Source organism: Chiloscyllium punctatum, chromosome 12 (assembly GCF_047496795.1).
Source record: "Chiloscyllium punctatum isolate Juve2018m chromosome 12, sChiPun1.3, whole genome shotgun sequence".
Lineage (NCBI taxonomy): Eukaryota > Metazoa > Chordata > Chondrichthyes > Orectolobiformes > Hemiscylliidae > Chiloscyllium > Chiloscyllium punctatum.
This window is the reverse complement of record NC_092750.1, coordinates 18,347,760-18,366,392: the sequence shown is the minus strand read 5'-3', so window position 1 is coordinate 18,366,392 and position 18,633 is coordinate 18,347,760. Positions and strand designations below refer to the sequence as shown.

The 18,633-nt window shown below is 41.5% G+C and overlaps 1 protein-coding gene across 5 annotated transcripts in view; it reads left to right on the top strand.

Moving 5' to 3' along the window:
• Positions 1-18,633, top strand: part of LOC140483641 (cadherin EGF LAG seven-pass G-type receptor 3-like) — a 253,976-nt gene that overhangs the window by 209,601 nt on the left and 25,742 nt on the right. For 4 of the 5 annotated variants that reach the window (XM_072581951.1, XM_072581949.1, XM_072581950.1 and 1 more), the window contains 5 exons: positions 908-987; positions 4,839-4,965; positions 8,988-9,107; positions 15,932-16,068; positions 17,128-17,246. In XM_072581951.1, coding sequence (XP_072438052.1) covers positions 908-987; positions 4,839-4,965; positions 8,988-9,107; positions 15,932-16,068; positions 17,128-17,246 — 583 coding nt within the window. Of the gene's footprint in view, positions 1-907; positions 988-4,068; positions 4,292-4,838; positions 4,966-8,987; positions 9,108-15,931; positions 16,069-17,127; positions 17,247-18,633 lie in introns of those variants that run through there. The other variant, XM_072581952.1, reaches the window with a different exon arrangement.

Sequence of the window (18,633 nt, the reverse complement as noted above, 5' to 3'; positions counted from 1 at the left end):
ATCAAATCAAATTTCATTCAGTTCTGTATGTAGATAGACAATTAAATGAATGACCACAGGAGGAAGCACTAAATATCCCCATCCACAGTGATGGGGAACCCAGTGCATCAGTATAAAAGACAAGGCTGAACGCTTGTAATTATCTCCAGTTGGAAGTGCCAAGTGAATGGCCTCTTCCTGAGGTCCTCAACATCACAGATGCCAGTCATCAACCAATTCCGTTATCTCCACATGATATCAAGCAATAGCTGAATGTTCTGGATACAGCAAAGACTGCAGGCCCTGATAATGTTCTAGCAGAAATTCTGAACATTTTTGCACTAGAACTAGCCATACCCCTAGCTAAGATGTTGTAGTACAGCTACAACACTGGCAATAACACAACAGTATGCAAAACTGTCCAGGTATGTCTTGTTGACAAAAAGAAGGACAGATCTCCAGCAAGTAACCATCCCAGCGTCTGCTCTCAACCATCAGTAAAATGGGATAATGTTTGGTCAACATTGCTTGCAGAGCAATAGCCTCCTCACTGAAGCTCAGGTTGAGTTCTTTCACAGCCACTCGGCTCCTGATCTCTTTGCAGCCTTAGTCCAAATATTGTCAAAAGAACTGAGTTCAACAGGGGAAAATAATTGCCCTTAACATCAAGGCATCTTTTAAGAATCTAATTGAATTTGTGTATTATTTCTGAATGAAAAGAAATTCTATTTTCTTCCTTTCTTCAGCTTCAGTTAATTCTTAAAACTAATTTTAATTTATTCTGCCATGAGATTATCATTTTCATAACTTAATATAAATGTTATGCTCTGCTGTTGCCATTTTCTGCATCTCGACAAATGGTTACTTTGACTGCTTTCTGAAGCTGAAGCTTTATTTGAAGTTTCATTTAGGTATTTGTTGCTTTTAGATGAACATTGTGATCTCATTGTTGGTAGCAAGAATGTCCTGTGCCCCAACGCAGAAGGAAGCCAAGAAAAGATCAATTCTGTGAGTAGTAAAATAAATGCAGTAATATAAAATCATTAGTGATATTTCAATAACCTTTTCAGATTTACTACAGATATTTCCATTGTTTTCTCAAGTTGATACGTATTTATTGTTTTGAGTTTTATAGTATGATGAAGTAAGTGGGCTGTTTAATCAGACCTTCTGCCTTGAACATATGCAGGTGTTGATATTTCCAGAATTACAAACTTCATCAGTAATGTACTTTCCAGCATAGGATAATAGTGTGATTGAAAAGCATATGGATTGCTTTCTAGTAGTCTCGTATTGAAGTCACTTTTAGGTTCCTTGGGGAAATAAATAATGTAAAGATCAGCAAATGACCTTTTCTTGCAAATCAAATGAAAATAAGTTTATATCATTAGTTTCTGCCACAAACTCTGTTTTGTTTCCCCTTTCCTAATCACTGTTGCATATTTATTTTTCATTTAAAAAATTGAAAATGTAAATGCACAGATGTCAGAAACAGCTCATCAGGAATTTCAACAAATGCATAAAATAATGATCACAGAGGAAAACAAATATTCAGCAATCATTCCCTATGGTCATAAATTAAGTCTGCAATTTTACAACTGACTGAAGCAATTAAAATTGGAAGTACTCTTCAGCAACAAGGCATCAGTTACATTGGAAGTAAGGTGGGGAAAATTAGTTCTCACCATAAACTGCCAAATAAATGTATCTTTAAACTTAGTTATCTGTATCATTATGAGCAATATAAATTGTATCCCCTTACTCGATATTACTGGTGTGGTGACCTCTGTTGTCCAGCACCCAAAGAACTCAAATCTATCTATATTTAGATTCATTCTGGTTCAATGTTTTGGGTCTTTAGGATTGTATTTAATACTAAGTTTGTCAGTGATAAATGAACTATTAGTACCCTCACTTGTAAGAGATGTACAAACTAATGGGAATACTCGGATGAGGCCTGTGAACAAAAAACAAATCTGCTCAACAGGGCACTTAAGATGAAATACTGTTGACACAGACTTGTTCTCTTAAGGAGTAGAAAGGGAAAAATGATGAGGAATAATAAACAACCTTAGAGGTGTGTTCTGCAGTGTCACTTTCATGACGAGATCATGAATGATCTTGCTCAGGTTGATACAATGTAGTAGCGCCATCAGGTAGTAAAAAGCAGTACTACATAAAACTCTGTTTTGCTAAATTTGTCCTTACCACCTACCTGTTCAAAAGCTAGAAATTCTGTAAGTCTTCTGTTATGTTCCCCAAGCACGTCAATACGGACTGATATCAGGAAGTTGTATAATTTTTACTAAGCAATTAAAATTCCAAGAAATTAAAAACACAAGACTGTAAGACAGAGGAGCAGAAATTAGGCCATTCAGCCCATCGAATCTGCTCCACTATTCATGGCTGATAGGTTTCTCATCCCCATTCTCCCGCTTTTTCTCCCTAATCGTTGATCCCCTTGATACCTACAAACCTATCTTGTAAACCATTATACAGCAGCATAACTACATTGTCTTTTAGTATTAATGTCCAATGACTTTTTCATTGAGGCTTTAAGGTTTTCTATTGACACCCTATTTTCCACAAAAGGGCTGCACGATCAGTGAGGATTACGATTTGTGTAGTTGTGTTTATATTAATTAAAGGAGGAAATTATGGCTCATTCTTAATTTTCTATTTTTTTCAAAATTGCTGCAGTATTGACTGCATTATCTGCTTTTTAATATTTTTACCACATCTCCAAATGGCTGGAGATTTAGTTATTACAGCAGAGAGGGAAGCTATTCTTCACACTATGACTATGCTATCTCTCTGTATAGGAATCCAATCATTGTTTTCTCTAAATAAAATTTAAAAGAACTGCAGATGCTGTAAATCAGAAACAAAAACAGAAATTGGTGGAACAGCAGGTCTGGCAGCATCTGTGGAGAGAAAACAGAGTTAATGTTTTGGGTCCAGTGACCCATTTCTTTTCAGATGCTGCCAGACCTCCTGAATATCTCCAGCAATTTCTGTTTTTGATTCTGTTTCCCCTCCTATATTCTTGCGACCCTGCAAGTCCCTTAAATGCACACCCAATATCATTTTGAAATTATTCATCAAATTCTCTTCCATTCCCCTTGTAGGCAGGAAATTCCAGGTCATTAACACTTGCTGCACCAAAATGTTCTTCCTCACAAACCTCTCATGTATGTGCTCCCATTGACCTTGTACTGTCAACTACAGGGAAGGTTTTCTTTGTTTATCTTATCAAAACCTGCCAACTGTATGCATCTTTATCAAATCTCCCTTCAATATTGTTTGCTCCAAGGAACCATTTCATCAATGAAGTATTCAGCATTCTTCGAAAAAAATGCGCACCCAATCCCAACTTTGTCTTGTCTACTGCTGTCATGTTGTTCACCAGTTTTTAGACCTGAATATCATTAGCAGCAATTTAACATGCTTATACTTCTTACCACCAGCGTCAGAAATAAACAGTGTTGGGGATGTCACTATTGCGAACTGGTTTCAAAGCATAGTGACTATCCACAAGATGATCTCACCATTTCAGTTTTCAAATGTTTTTAACTTTGAGTATTTTTTGCTGGATCTTCACTTCAATTTGACTGGGCTGTTGATTGTACATGCCATGATTGACCCCCTGTTGTAAAGACTGGAGGGCAAAGCAATAAAGATAGGAATTAAAGAAATATAAGCTGACACAATTAGTGTTAATTTCCTCTGGTGAATTGCTATTGCCATATGATAGATAAAGATGTTGTAACTGTGAGAAGAAAAAATAGGAATGCAATAATTGAAAAACTTAGTTCACGGAGTGAATATAATGATTAAATTTTGTGCCTAGAGTTTCCACATTGAAAGCCGTGTTTTAAAATGTCCTTTAACAACAAATTTTAATATGGCATTGTTGAGCAAATTTCTCTAGAATTCTTAAATTTCATTTCTGTGATAGTTCACCTCATTCTAGTCACAGTATGTAATTTACCTTGTGTCTGCTTGAACACTGGTCCCGCTGCAAATACCTCTAGAAAAATGGGTGTTCTCTGATGTCTGTCCAGGCCTTATTTTTATTTACGTGCTTAGGGCTACCAAACGACGTGTGAGGAATTGGGATGCTGGGATTAAACCTGGGCCCTACACTAACTTCGATCCTATCAGTTCTCTGTGAGTAGATGCCATTACCCCCAGGATCTCTCCTTCATTACCCTTTGTCCCCAAAATAATGTTTTTTCCTGTGTCGTCTTCTTTTTCCCCACATTGTTGTCTTAGCAGCAGACAATGCCCTCTTACCAGGATGTTAGATTAATTTGCCCTATGTAATTTTCCAAGTCTATGATCAGCACATTTCTCATGATGTAACTTCATTTGCATAGACACCAGGTAAAATGTACCGTGCCTCATGACACTCCATCTAATGGTAAACACCCCTGTCACAATGCAGGAACTGGAACAGCTACCCACACTAAGATGAGAGAGACCTTCCAGTGTCAAGCATGCCTAGTAGTTAAACCCTTAAATTCTGAGTTAGGAGACTTCTACCTTATCCTTACCTTTACCAAATTACAACATTCATCTTAGTTGTAATAAATGTGATTTTTTTTTATAAACTGCTGTTAAATTCACATGTCTGTCCTGACAGTTTTATCTAACCAGCAGGACTACATTTGTCAAGTTACCATGACTCTGTTGAAAACAGTTAGCTCCCTTCTCCTCTACTGTGCCCTCCCCCATTGTTCCTCACTACCACGTTTTTGCCTTAAACATTGGTGAGTATGCTGTAACTGCCAACATCCTGTGCTGTACCCCTGCACTGGCACATGTAGGTTATTCTATGGTTCTCTCTGTCTCTCCAGTACTACAATTCGAAGCGCCTTCATTCTGCTACTAATTGTTAGTGCCACCTGGCTTTTCGGGCTGATGGCCGTCAACAACAGCATCCTTGCTTTTCACTACCTCTACACTGTTCTCTGCTGTTTTCAGGTAAACACTTACTCTCACTAGCAGTCTGTATAGGAGCATGTTTTCAAGTGTCTTGCCTGAGTAGTTGAATTTAACGCATTGTTTCTTATTGTTTATGTGTTGAAAATTATTTTATCATACCCAGCCTGAAGGCAACTTTAGCTAATCTCAGATTTCATCACTTCATTGAAATGTTCTCAAATCTTCACGTGTATTTGAAAGTAATAGTTGAATGCATGCCTTTGTCACACTGTCATCCATACAAGGCAAATATTAAGAAATCACTGTGGTATTAGCATGTAAAGTATAAATTGTCTAACTTTACCTTTTGTTTCCAGTCTCAATTGCCAGGGCAAGGAGACTGTGAGCAACTATTCTGCAAAAAGCTCTGTAGACTTTATGCATTTCAACAATGGGTGGCATGGTGGCTCAGTTGTTAGCACTGCTGCCTCACAGCACTAGGAGCCAGGTTCAATTCCAGCCTTGGACGACTGTCTGTGTGGAGTTTGCACATTTCTCCTCATGTCTGCCTGGGTTTCCTCCGGGTGCTCTGATTTCCTCCCACAGTCCAAAGATGTGCAGGCTGGGCGAATTGAGCAAGCTAAATTGCCCATAGTGTTCAGGGATGTATACACAAGGTGCATAGTGCAGGAAGTGTAGAATAATAAGGAAGGAGAATGGATCTGTGTGGGTTACTCTTCGAACGGTCGGTGTGAGCTTGTTGGGCCAAAAGGCCTGTTTCCACACTGGAGAGATTCTAAGAGTACCTTTCATTCTTCTAAACTCCAGTGTATGCAGACTCTTCTACTTAACAATATCACCTACAAACTTTCAGGCATGGTGCTCAGCCATGATGTTACATTACATGATATTACCAAGCAGGGATTGTTTAACACGGAGTTTCATAAAGGATCATTCCTTTAAAATATGCAGTTCGCTTCAATCCCAGAGATTGTTTCATTTATCTTTCAATTAGCTCATATTTGTCATTAATTGCATAGGGGTGTGCTCTGTTAATTTTCTCCATTTCCTTTCTCCATTTCACTCTAAAACCTTCCTCTCTCCATTTAATCTTGTGTTTGATGACTCCAGCTTGCTGTTTTCTTCTGAGCAAGTTCGACTGTTATACTTTTTCCTTCCATCTTTCAATAATGTTTTTTATGGTTAACAAATGAGCTTTACGTTTATGATACAGGCATGTAGTAAATTTAGAGTGAATCTGAAATCACTAATAAATATGTTACAGTTGTAAAAACAATGACTGCAGATGTTGGAAACCAGATTCTGGATTAGTGGTGCTGGAAGAGCACAGCAGTTCAGGCAGCATCCGAGGAACAGTAAAATCGATGTTTCGGGCAAAAGCCCTTCATCAGGAATAAAGGCAGAGAGCCTGAAGCGTGGAGAGGTAAGCTAGAGGAGGGTGGGGGTGGGGAGAAAGTAGCATAGAGTACAATGGGTGAGCAGGGGAGGGGATGAAGGTGATAGGTCAGGAAGGAGGGCAGAGTGGATAGGTGGAAAAGAAGATAGGCAGGCAGGACAGGTCATGGGGACAGTGCTGAGCTGGAAGTTTGGAACTAGGGTGAGGTGGGGGAAGGGGGAATAAGGAAACTGTTGAAGTTCGCATTGATGCCCTGGGGTTGAAGTGTTCCGAGGTTGAAGACGAGGCGTTCTTCCTCCAGGCGTCTGGTGGTGAGGGAGCGGCGGTGAAGGAGGTCCAGGACCTCCATGTCCTCGGCAGAGTGGGAGGGGGAGTTGAAATGTTGGGCCACAGGGCAGTGTGGTTGATTGGTGCGGGTGTCCCGGAGATGTTCCTTAAACGCTCTGCTAGGAGGCGTCCAGTCTCCCCAATGTAGAGGAGACTGCATCGGGAGCAACGGATACAATAAATGATATTAGTGGATGTGCAAGTAAAACTTTGATGGATGTGGAAGGCTCCTTTAGGGCCTTGGATGGAGGTGAGGGAGGAGGTGTGGGCGCAGGTTTTGCAGTTCCTGTGGTGGCAGGGGAAGGTGCCTGGATGGGAGGGTGGGTTGTAGGGGGGCGTGGACCTGACCAGGTAGTCATGGAGGCAACGGTGTTTGCGGAAGGCAGAAAGGGTTGGGGAAGGAAATATATCCCTGGTGTTGGGGTCTGTTTGGAGGTGGCAGAAATGTCGGCGGATGATTTGGTTTATGCGAAGGTTGGTAGGGTGGAAGGTGAGCACAGGGGCATTCTGTCCTTGTTACGGTTGGAGGGCTGGGGTCTGAGGCCGGAGGTGCATTGGAGGGCATCTTTAACCATGTGGGAAGGGAAATTGCGGTCTCTAAAGAAGGAGGCCATCTGGTATGTTCTGTGGTGGAACTGGTCCTCCTGGGAGCAGATACGGCAGAGGCGGAGGAATTCGGAATACGGGATGGCATTTTTGCAAGAGGTAGGGTGGGAAGAGGTGTAATCCAGGTAGCTGTGGGAGTTGGTGGGTTTGTAAAAAATGTCAGTGTCAAGTCGGTCGTCATTAATGGAGATGGAGAGGTCCAGGAAGGGGAGGGAGGTGTCGGAGATGGTCCAGGTAAATTTAAAGTCAGGGTGGAATGTGTTGAAGTTGATGGATTGCTCAACCTCCTTGCGGGAGCACGAGGTGGCGCCAGTGCAGTCATCAATGTCACGGAGGAAGAGGTGGGGAGTGGTGCTGGTGTAATTACGGAAGATTGACTGTTCTACGTAGCCAACAAAGAGACAGGCATAGCTGGGGCCCATACGTGTGCCCATGGCTACCCCTTTGGTCTGGAGGAAGTGGGAGGATTCAAAGGAGAAATTGATAAGGGTGAGGACCAGTTCGGCCAAGCGAATGAGAGTGTCGGTGGAAGGGTATTGTTGGGGACGTCGGGAGAGGAAAAAACAGCGGGCTTGGAGGCCCTGGTCATAGCGGATGGAGGTGTAGAGGGATTGGATATCCATGGTGAAGATGAGGCGTTGGAGGTCGGGGAAACGGAAGTCTTGGAGGAGATGGAGGGCGTGGGTGGTGTCTCAAAGTATGTGGAGAGTTTCTGGACTGGGGGGGATAGGACAGTGTTGAGGTAGGTAGAGAGGAGTTCAGTGGGGCAGGAGCATGCTGAGACAATGGGTCGGCCAGGGTGGTCAGGCTTGTGGATCTTGGGAAGGGGGTAGAACCGGGCAGTGCGGGGTTCCTGGACTATAAGGTTGGAAGCTGTGGGTGGGAGAACTCCTGAGGTGATGAGGTTCTGTATGGTCTGGGAGACGATGGTTTGGTGATAGGGGGGTGGGGTCATGGTCGAGGGGGCAGTAGGAAGAGGTGTCCTCGAGTTGGCATGTGGCTTCAGTGGTGTAGAGGTCAGTGCACCAGACTACCACTGCGCCCCCTTTATCTGCTGGCTTGATGGTGAGGTTGGGATTGGAGCAGAGGGATTGGAGGGCTGCGCGTTGTGAGGGTGAGAGGTTGGAGTGGGGGAGGGGGGGTAGACAGGACTTCAACAGTTTCCTCATTTTCCCCTTCTCCCACCTCACCCTAGTTCCAAACTTCCAGCTCAGCACTGTCCCCATGACTTGTCCTACCTGCCTATCTTCTTTTCCACTTATCCACTCCACCCTCCTCCCTGACCTATCACCTTCATCTCCTCCCCACTCACCTATTGTACTCTCTGCTTTCTCCCCACCCCCACTCTCCTCTAGCTTAGCTCTCCACGCTTCAGACTCTCTGCCTTTATTCCTGATGAAGGGCTTTTGCCCGAAACATCGATTTTACTGCTCCTCGGATGCTGCCTGAACTGCTGTGCTCTTCCAGCACCACTAATCCAGAAATAAATTGCAGTGTCAGACCTATTCTGAGCTGACTCCATAATAAATCTGGATTGGCATGGAAGTGAGAGTGAAAATCCCACTGACCTAATCATTACACAGTACATCATATTAATCATCAAAGCCAACTTATTCATACCCAAAGCATTTAGGAAATTCAGTATGACTTATAAAGGTGGATCAAATATCTGGCCTGCAGAGTAAATGGAATTTTATGTTTATGGTGCTCATTCTTTTTTAATCTCCTGCAGGGACTGGCAGTCCTAGTATTGTTCTGTATCCTGAGTGAAGAAGTGCAGGAAGCCTGGAAGTTTGCTTGCCTTGGAAAGAGAAGCCAGGGTGATGATACAACACGAGCACCTCAGCTCTCGGTAAAAATAGACTTTTAAATATTGAGCCAATCCCAGTGAAACAGAAACAGTAGTGAAACTCTGAACTTGTCATTGTCTCATGGGGAATCTCAATTGCATAGTATTAATTTTCTGTTTGACCATAATCAATTCTGAACCAAGTAGTCCTTTCCCCCACTTTCTGCTTTCTCATGTACCATTAGATAATAATCGCCCAGAGCTAATAAAGTGAGAGCAATAAACAGCTAGAAAACCATTACCAGTAACACTGTTAACCATATCCAGAAGACACATAGCTATGGTTGAGATTTTTCCACTCTTCCACTTGCAGTCTCCATCTACAGTACGGTTGAGACAAGGATATCAGTTGGGTGAAGGTTTGAACCTACAAAATATTCAATTTTTATTACTTTCTCAAATGTAATGCGAGTTAGTAATATAAATGTGCTGAAATTAAACATATTAATCACAGTGATTCTACATGTGAGTAAGCAGCTTTCTCTGTTACTAATTGATGTATTTGGGAAAATAATACTTTAAAATGTTATAAGTTCTGCAGGAAATAACAATGTCATCATTACTTCATGATCCTATTCCACATCTCTTTCTTTGTTGCTTCATTAGTCAGTTACGAAACGAGCAGGAGAATCGACTGACCTGTTGCGCTTTTCCAGCAACACATTCTTCAGCTCTGATCTCCAGCATCTGCAGTCCTCACTTTCTCCTCATTAGTCAGTTAGGAAATGTCAGAATTACATGTGATTTGATATTCCATCTCTTGGACAACAACTCATCTAAGACCAGGAGCTAATTTCAACATTGATAAAACTGGTATTCTGTTACTCAGTTATGCTCTATGTAAGGATAGTAATATAAGATGGTTGTGGGTAAGAATAACGCTAATGTTGTTGTCAAACATTTTATCTGACATTCACCCCTAGATTACTCATAGAACAGTACAGTGCAGTACAGACATTTCAGCCCTCGATGTTGTGCCGGCTTTTTGTCCTACTCTAAAATCAGACTAACCTACATACCCTTCATTTTACTATCTTCCATGTGCCTATCCAAAAGTCGCTTAAATGTCTCTAATGTATCTGACTCTACTACCACTGCTAACAGTGCATTCCATGGACCACCACTCTCTGTGTAGACAACCTACCTCTGACATCTCCCCTAAACCTTCCTCCAGTCACCTTAAAATTATGTCCCCTTGTGATGAACGTTTCCACCACTGGGAAAGGTCTCTGGCTATCCACTCTATCTCTGCCTGTCATCATCTTGTATACCTCTGTTAAGTCACCTATCATCCTCCAATGAGAAAAGCCCTAGCTCCTGCAACTTTTCTTCATAAGACATGCCCTCCAGTCCAGGCTGCATCCTGGTAATTCTCCTCTCCACCTATTCCATCATTCCTATAATGAGGCAACCAGATCTGAACACAATATTCCAAATTTGGTCTAACCAGGGCTCTATAGAGCTGCTGCATAACCTCACAGCTCTTACACTGAATCCTCCCGCTAATGAAAGCCAACACATCGTATGCCTTCTTAACAACCCTATCAATTTGGGTAGCAATTTTGAGAGATCTATGGACTCTAAGATCCCTCTGTTGCTCCACACTGCCAAGAATCCTGCCTTGAACCCTGTAATCTTCATTCAAATTCGACCTTCCAAAGTAAATAAGTTCACATTTTTTCAGGTTGAACTCCATCTGCCACTTATCAGCTTAGTTTTACATCCTGTCGATGTTCCGTTGCCATCTACAACAGCCCTCCATACTATCCACCACTCCACCAACCTTTGTGTCATCGGCAAACTTATTAACCCACGCTTCCACTTCCTCATCCAAGTAATTTATAAAAATCACAAAGAGCAGAGTCCCAGAACCGATCCCTGCGGAACACCACTGGTCACCAAGCTCCAGGCTGAATACTTTCCATTTGTTACTACCCTCTCTGTATTCTAATGGCTAGCCAGTTCTGTATCCAGACAGCCAGATTTCCCTGTATCCTATGCCTCCTCATTTTCTGAATGAGCCTGCCATAGGGAACCTTATCGAATGCCTTGCTAAAATCCATGTACACTGCATCCACTGCTCTACCTTCATCATGTGTTTTGTCATATCCTTAAAAAATTCAATAAGGTTTGTGAGGCATGACCTACCCCTCACAAAGTCACGCTGACTATCTCTAATCAAACTGGTTTTCCAAGTAATCATAAATTCTGCCTCAGAATCTTCTCCAATAACTTGTCCACCACAGACGTATGACTGACTGGTCTGTAATTCCCAAGATTATCCCTATTCCCTTACTTGAACAAGGGAATAACATTTGCCACCCTCCAATCATCTGGCACTACTCCAGTGGACAGTGGGGATGCAAAGATCATCACCAAAGGTGCAGCAATCTCTTCCCTCACTCCCTGTAGTAATCTAAGGTATACCCTGTCTGACCCAGGGGATTTATCTATCCTTCTGTTTTTCAAACCTTTCAGCGCATCCTCCTCCTCAACATCAACCTGTTCAAGCATATTAGTCTGTTTCACGCTGTCCTCAGAAACGTCAAGGCCCCTCTCAGTAGTGAACACTGAAGCAAAGTATTCATTAAAGACCTTTCCTACCTCTGACTCCAGGTGCAAGTTCCCTCCACTATTCCTGACCGGCCTTACCCTCATTCTGGCCACATAAGTGTAGAATGTCTTAGAGTTTTCCTTAATCCTACTCGCTAAAGCTTTTTAACACCTCATTCTAGCTCTCCTAGGTTCATTCTTCAGTTCCTTCCTCGCTACCTTGTAACCCTCTAAAGCTCTGTCTGATCCTTGCCTCCTCAACCTTAAGTAAGCTTCCTTGTGACTAGATATTCTATATCCCTTGTCACCCAAGATTCTTTCACCTTACCACCCCTTCCTTACCTCAGTGGGACAAACCTATCCAGCACTATCAGCAAGTGCTTCCTAAACAACTTCCACATTTCTGTCACGCATTTTCCTGAGAACATCTGTTCCCAATTTAGGTGCCCCAGTTCTTGCCTAATAGCATTGTAATTCCCCCTCCCCAATTAAATACTTTCCCATACCATCTGCTCCTAGGAAGCACTTCTACACTGAAAGGCTGGTAGAGAATTGTCTCTTCCACAAATGGCAGTTATTGCTCAATAATTTGTCAAATTTGAACTTGTGATAGATACATTTTTGTTCAGAAAATGTCTTAAGGGATATGGAACATAAACAGGTATTTGGAGTCAGGCCACAGGCCAGTCATAATCTCAATGAATGGTGGAACAGGTTCAAGGGGCTGAATGGCCTACTTCTGATCCTATGTTCTTATGGAACTCAAAGAAGATGAAATTCTTGATCCAGCTGGAATGCATATCAAAAGAATCTAAGGAAGGAAAAGCAGAGATATAATCACGCATTTTAAGAATTCATTAAAAAGATGCTGGGCCTGTGGATTTCTGGCAAGGTAATGAAATTCCTATATTTACGAAGGGTGTTAAAACATCTCCAGGGAATTATAGACCAACCAGCCTAACATCAGTAACAGTGCTTAGAATATAATCCTTATTGGAGGTACGGAGAGATCAGAAGGACACCTCTACAAATCATTGGTCAGACCATATTTGGAATATTATGTTCCGTTCTGGGCACCTTATATAAGGAAGGATGTTAAAGCCCTGGACAGAGTTCACAGAACATTTACTAGAATCATACCAGAAATCAGGGTTTTAGGTATTAATAAAAATAGAGAAATTGGGCTTATTTTCCTTTGAGCAGAGAAGATTAAGAGGTGATCTTCTTGAGGTGTGCAAAATTATGAACAATTTAGAAAGGGTAAAGAAGTATTCTGTTTCAGAGTTGGCATGGCAGTACTTAGGGGTCACAGCTTCAAAATTGTGAACAAGAGAACTAGGATTGAGATGAAGAGAAACTTCTTTATTCAGAGAGTTATTAGGATTTGGAAGACGACAGAGGCATATTCCATTGGAGGTTTCAGAAGAGACCCTTCTGAAGGGTTCTGCCTGAAACATCAACTCTCTTACTCCTCGGATGCTGCCTGAGCTACTGTGCTTTCTTCAGCGCCACCCTTTATCATCTCTGACTCTCCAGCATCTGCAGTCCTCTCTTTCTCCTAATATATGTATGAAATATGCCTTGGGATGATCCTTAATCCTACTTGCCAAGGACATTTCCGGTCCCTTTTAGCTGAAATCAGAGGAAGCCCAAAAGGGACCAGAAATGTCCTTGGCAAGTAGGATTAAGGATCATCCCAAGGCATATTTCATACATATATTAGGAGAAAGTGAGGACTGCAGATGCTGGAGAGTCAGACGTGATAAAGGGTGGCGCTGGAGAAAGCACAGCAGCTCAGGCAGCATCCGAGGAGTAAGAGAGTTGATGTTTCACATGCTTCCTTTTTCTTTTTGACAAAACCTTCAATATCTCTTGTCATCCATGGTTCCTGACTATTGCTATCCTTCTCTTTCATCCTCACAGGAACATGCTGTTCCTGAACTCTGATCAACTGGCCTTTAAAAGACTCCCATCTGTCTAATGTGGATTTACCCTCAAACAGCCACTCCTTATCTAATTTCTCCAATTCCCACTTAATACTGTTGTAATTAGCCTTTCCCGAATTTAGCACTTTTATCCTAGAACCAGTCTTATCCGCATCCACAACGATTTTAAAACTTATGAAATTTTAGTCACTGTTCTCAAAATGCTTCCCCACTGAAATTTTGATCACTTGGCCAGGCTCATTCCACAATATAAGATCTATTACAGCGCCTTCCCCAATTGGATTATCTACCTATTGTTTTTCAGAAACCCTCATGGATGCACCTAATAAATTCTGCCCCATCTGTACCATAATGTGCCCCATTAAGGGTTCCCCAGTCGATATTGAGGAAATTAAAATCACCCATTACAACAATCCTGTTATTTTTTACATCTTTCTGTTCCCACTAGCTAATTGGTATAATCCCATCGTAGTGACTGAACCTCTGTTATTGCAGCTGTGACAATCTCCTTACTCAGCATTGCAATTCCCATACTTCCCAATTCCTGATGATGGGCTTTTAACAGAAATGTTGATTCTCTTCCTCTGATGCTGCCTGACTTGCTGTGCTTTTCCAGTGCCACACTTTCCGGCTCTTTTACATTCCAGTCTATCATTCCTAAAACTTCTAATTCCTGGAACGTTGAGCTGCCAGTTCTGTTCTCCTCTCAACCAAGCTTCTGTAATAGCTGCAATATTTAATCTCCTGTATTAATTCAAGCTGTAAGCTCATCTGCCTTACCCATGTTATACTCCTTGCATTAAAGTAAAAACACGTCAGACCACCAGTCCCACCACATTCATTAACCTGGCCCTGCCTGTTCCTCCTATTAGATTTAATTCATTTAACCTATACCCTCCCTTCAATCAGTCTGCATGCTGACGCTTCTATCAGTCTGATACCACCACCACCTTGGCCATACTAGTTTAAATCTTCCCAAGTTGCACTAGGAAACCTCCCTGCTAGGATATTGCGCCCCCGCCCCCCAGAAACCCAGTTTATGTGCAACCTGTCCTCCTTGTATAGATCCCTCCTGCCCTGGAAGAAATCCCAATTATTCAGATATCTGAAACCCTCTATCCTACACCAGCTCTTTAGTCCAACAGTCAACTATATATTATCTTCCTATATCTGGTCTTAATGGCACAGGGAGAGATCCCAAGATTACAACCCTAAGATTCCTGATAATCAACTTGCTACCTAACTCCCGAAATTCCCTTTGCAAGACCTCATCTCTTCCTCCATATGTCCTTAGTACCAATATGGACCACAACCTCTGGCTGCTCATCCTCCCCATTTCAGAATATCCTGTGCCCATTCAGACCCTTGACCCTGGCACCAGGGAGGGAACACACCATCCTGGAGTTTTGCCCTCCACTACAGAAATAAATAAGAACACGAGAAATCGGAGCAGCAGTAGGCCATCCAGCCCCTCAAGCTTGCTCTGCCATTCAATAAGATCATGGCTGATCTTTTTCATGGAGTCAGCTCCACTTACCCGCCCACTCACCATAACCCTTAATTCCTTTACTGTTCAAACATTATCTTTGCCTTAAAATCATTCGAGGTAGCCTCAACTGCTACATTGGGCAGGGATTCTACAGAATCACAACACTTTGGGAGAAGAAGTTCCTCCTTGTCATAGCCCTAAATCTGCTTCCCCTTATTTTGAGGCTATGTCCCCTGGTTCTAATTTCACCTGCCAGTTGGGAACAACCTCCCTGGTTTTACCTTTTGATAAAGAAATTGGCCAAGTTGTCCTTAATTCAGTAAGCTCAATATAAACTTATAAATGATCACAATTCTTCAGGAATTCTTTTGTTTCAAATATAAGTCTGGACATCATGAAGACCTTCACAGCATTGAAAACCAAGAACCCATTTATCTCTAATTTAGAATCCAGTTTCCCAGATAATAACAATCTGTACTAAACTCTAATCACAAAGAGGCATAATGGAAATCCGTTTGCAACTGAAAACTTCATATTGATCTTTGTTTGTTTTACACCATGTCCCCTGCTATCAACATTTTGTTCATAAAAATTATGTACCAACACGTACTTATAGTGCTTAAAAGAGATCATAATTGTTGGATTTAAATTTTACAGTAAGAGTGGAGTTTGTAGCAGTATTATCTTAGCACTTTATCTCATTTTGCCACAATACTCTAAGGATTCTGCCTGCTCTTTCAGTTCACTTGTTTACCTGTGGATTTCCATTCATTTGTAGGTGCAGCAAGTTCTCACCATGAGACATTAATGTGTAGGCACATTTGTTCTTGTGCTTCTAGGGCTCCCATCCATATAATAACACATCACTGTTTGAGGAAAGCGGACTGCATCGGATAACACTTGGGACATCCACAATATCATCAGTTAGCACTGCCCGATCTGCACGGACTCACTCCAGCCAGCCTGGATATCTCCGGTATGCCAATAGGAAATAGCCATTAGGAAATGTTGTATCATGTTTTTACACTGGGGAATACTGAAGCTTTTATATCACAGAAAGAATTGTCAACAGAAATGTAAATTATACTTCTCTGCCAATTTTGAAATAATAAATGTGGACTCCATATACAGACTGGCAATACTTTATCCTTGTTACTATTAGGTAGAATTTTGTACTTTGGGCAGTAAGGTTACTTTAGATGTCATACTTTATATTATGATACATTAACGCACAGTTCTGATGCCTGCAATCAAAGGTGGCATGTGATTGAGATATCAGAGGCATAATGCTTCACTCTCCTAATCTAATGTGAGATGCCACTTTGAGAGAAGAATGCATTGCCCAAAGTTGGTTTCAGTCTCTCTCCAAGGCAATGTAGTTTCAAAACCATGTCAGGTTAGGAATAGAAGAATAGAGACATCAGTCCACTGTTTTTTGGACGACAGTGAGAGGGACTGAATTTGGGGGCTATTATCTCTAAAGTAGTTGCAATTCCACATCCATTTCCGGGCACCAAGTCAAGTCAGAAGCACCACCTGCATCCTTCTGTTTTATCTTGCAGCACATTTCACCAGGTTTGTTGTCCTGGATTTTCTGTTCTCTATGACACTTTTCTCCTCAAGTTGTTGATATCTATTCGCTAGAGTAATTTTACACCGGTATTTTGCCAGGTGAACATTTCTTTGACAAGAAGTTGCATCATTGATGTGTCCCATCCTACATCAACCAATGACTGAGCAAAAATCTCAAGCACAAAGAAATGGATTATTTATCCTTGTTGAACTAGTGGCCAATTGTATACTCCCAATTTGGCCATAGAAGGGGCACAAAATAGAGTCCTCAAAAAGTATAAACATGCTAAGCTTAAGGAAAATTGTCTTTGACGGTCCTATTTTTGACCCAGATTCTAATTCAGGTTCCAAGCATGAAAAGTCAGTTCACCAACCAGTCTTCTGAAATATATCAAAAAGGTGTACTAAAACTTGGTTTCATTATGCATTCTTCTGAATCCTTTTGCTTTTTTGTATCCCTCAGAGAAAATTTGTTGGTACGACAGGGTTCTGCCTTGGATCAAACCTTGTTGGGTCACACTGGGCCTACTGACATAGACGTTGCAATGTTTCATCGACCACAAGATGCAGGTGGAGGAGGAGGTGAGACTATTACAAAATATCACTGTCGACGGAAATATTTAACTCCCCTTTGTGACAGTATTGTTTCTGTCCTATACATTTACTCCTCAACAGGTTTTATATTTGCACATTGTTGAACCCTGCTGGTCTGTAGAGTTTTCTGTGAGTTTTGCTGAAGTGCTACTGCAAATTTAAGCCTTAAAAAACCCTAAAATAAAGAAAGATCATTCAGTTCATCAAACCAATTCCTGTCACGTAACCTGCAAACATCATCTTGCTATTGATTCTACTCAGCTTGTTAAAAACATTCTTTAACTAGGCCTGGGCATCTCTGGCTCGTCCCTAACTTTGCTTGTGAAGTGGCAAACCACTCCATGAACTATTGCAGCTTGTATACCCACAGTGCTATTGGGAAACAAGTTCCAGTATTTTGATCTAGTGGCAGTGTTAGTTTCAAACCAATGTGGTGTAGAGTTTTGAGGAGACCAAACTGTGTTTGGTGGTATACCAAACTGGAAAAATGGTAGGTTGCTACAACTTTAAATTGAAATTCAACCCAGCTTACTAATGTTAAACTGGTTTGCTGACTATTTGGTTAACCATAATAGGCAGTTATGGGGAAGGTGGGAGGGTAGTGGAAGTTTTGAATGAAGGGTAATCAAAGAGGAAATTTGGCCATATCATTCTATAGGTAACATTTGAATTACTTATTATTGATTGCTACACAGGCACTGTCGGAAACAAGTGCCTGACTTCATTCACAATTTTGTTTCATTGTGTTATACATGTAGTTGAAAGCAATCCTGTTTTTTAAAAAGAGTAGTGTTACCTGTGGTCAAAATAATGGCTACTGGCAGAGCTTCTTGACTTTAATCTGCTTTTTGGGTCTGACTGCAGAAAAGCAGACTTCTGAACCCATATACGTAGACCAAAGTACTTCCACAAAAAAACGTAGCTGTTGAAGTGGTAAACTTCTTTACTCTAACTCAAAGCAATTGAGTAACCATGAAACCGAAACATGTGAAGTTGTCTTTGCTGAATTCATCCTCTTTGTAAAGAGAGCACACTCAGAATCAAAGGTACAGGTCTCTGACTGGGACTGCAACTTCAATAAAATATACAGTGATAAAATCGAGTTTTCAGTGTCTGGAAGCTAGTAACCTTGGAAGGTTGTAATTTTGAAGTCTGAAGATGTTCCAATAGTTGGTCCTTTGTAGATTTTTTTTCAGAGGCTACAGTAAAGGGTCAGTAAATATAGTCAGTGTTAATCATTTTTAGGAGCCAAAATGCTGAAGTGCTGCTATTAGTTGGCTCCTTGCAGATCGGGGTGAAGAACTGCCATTGGGCAGTGGAATTCAGCTCGGAGCAGCAAGGGAGTTTGATTTGGACCAGTGACAATATATTAGAG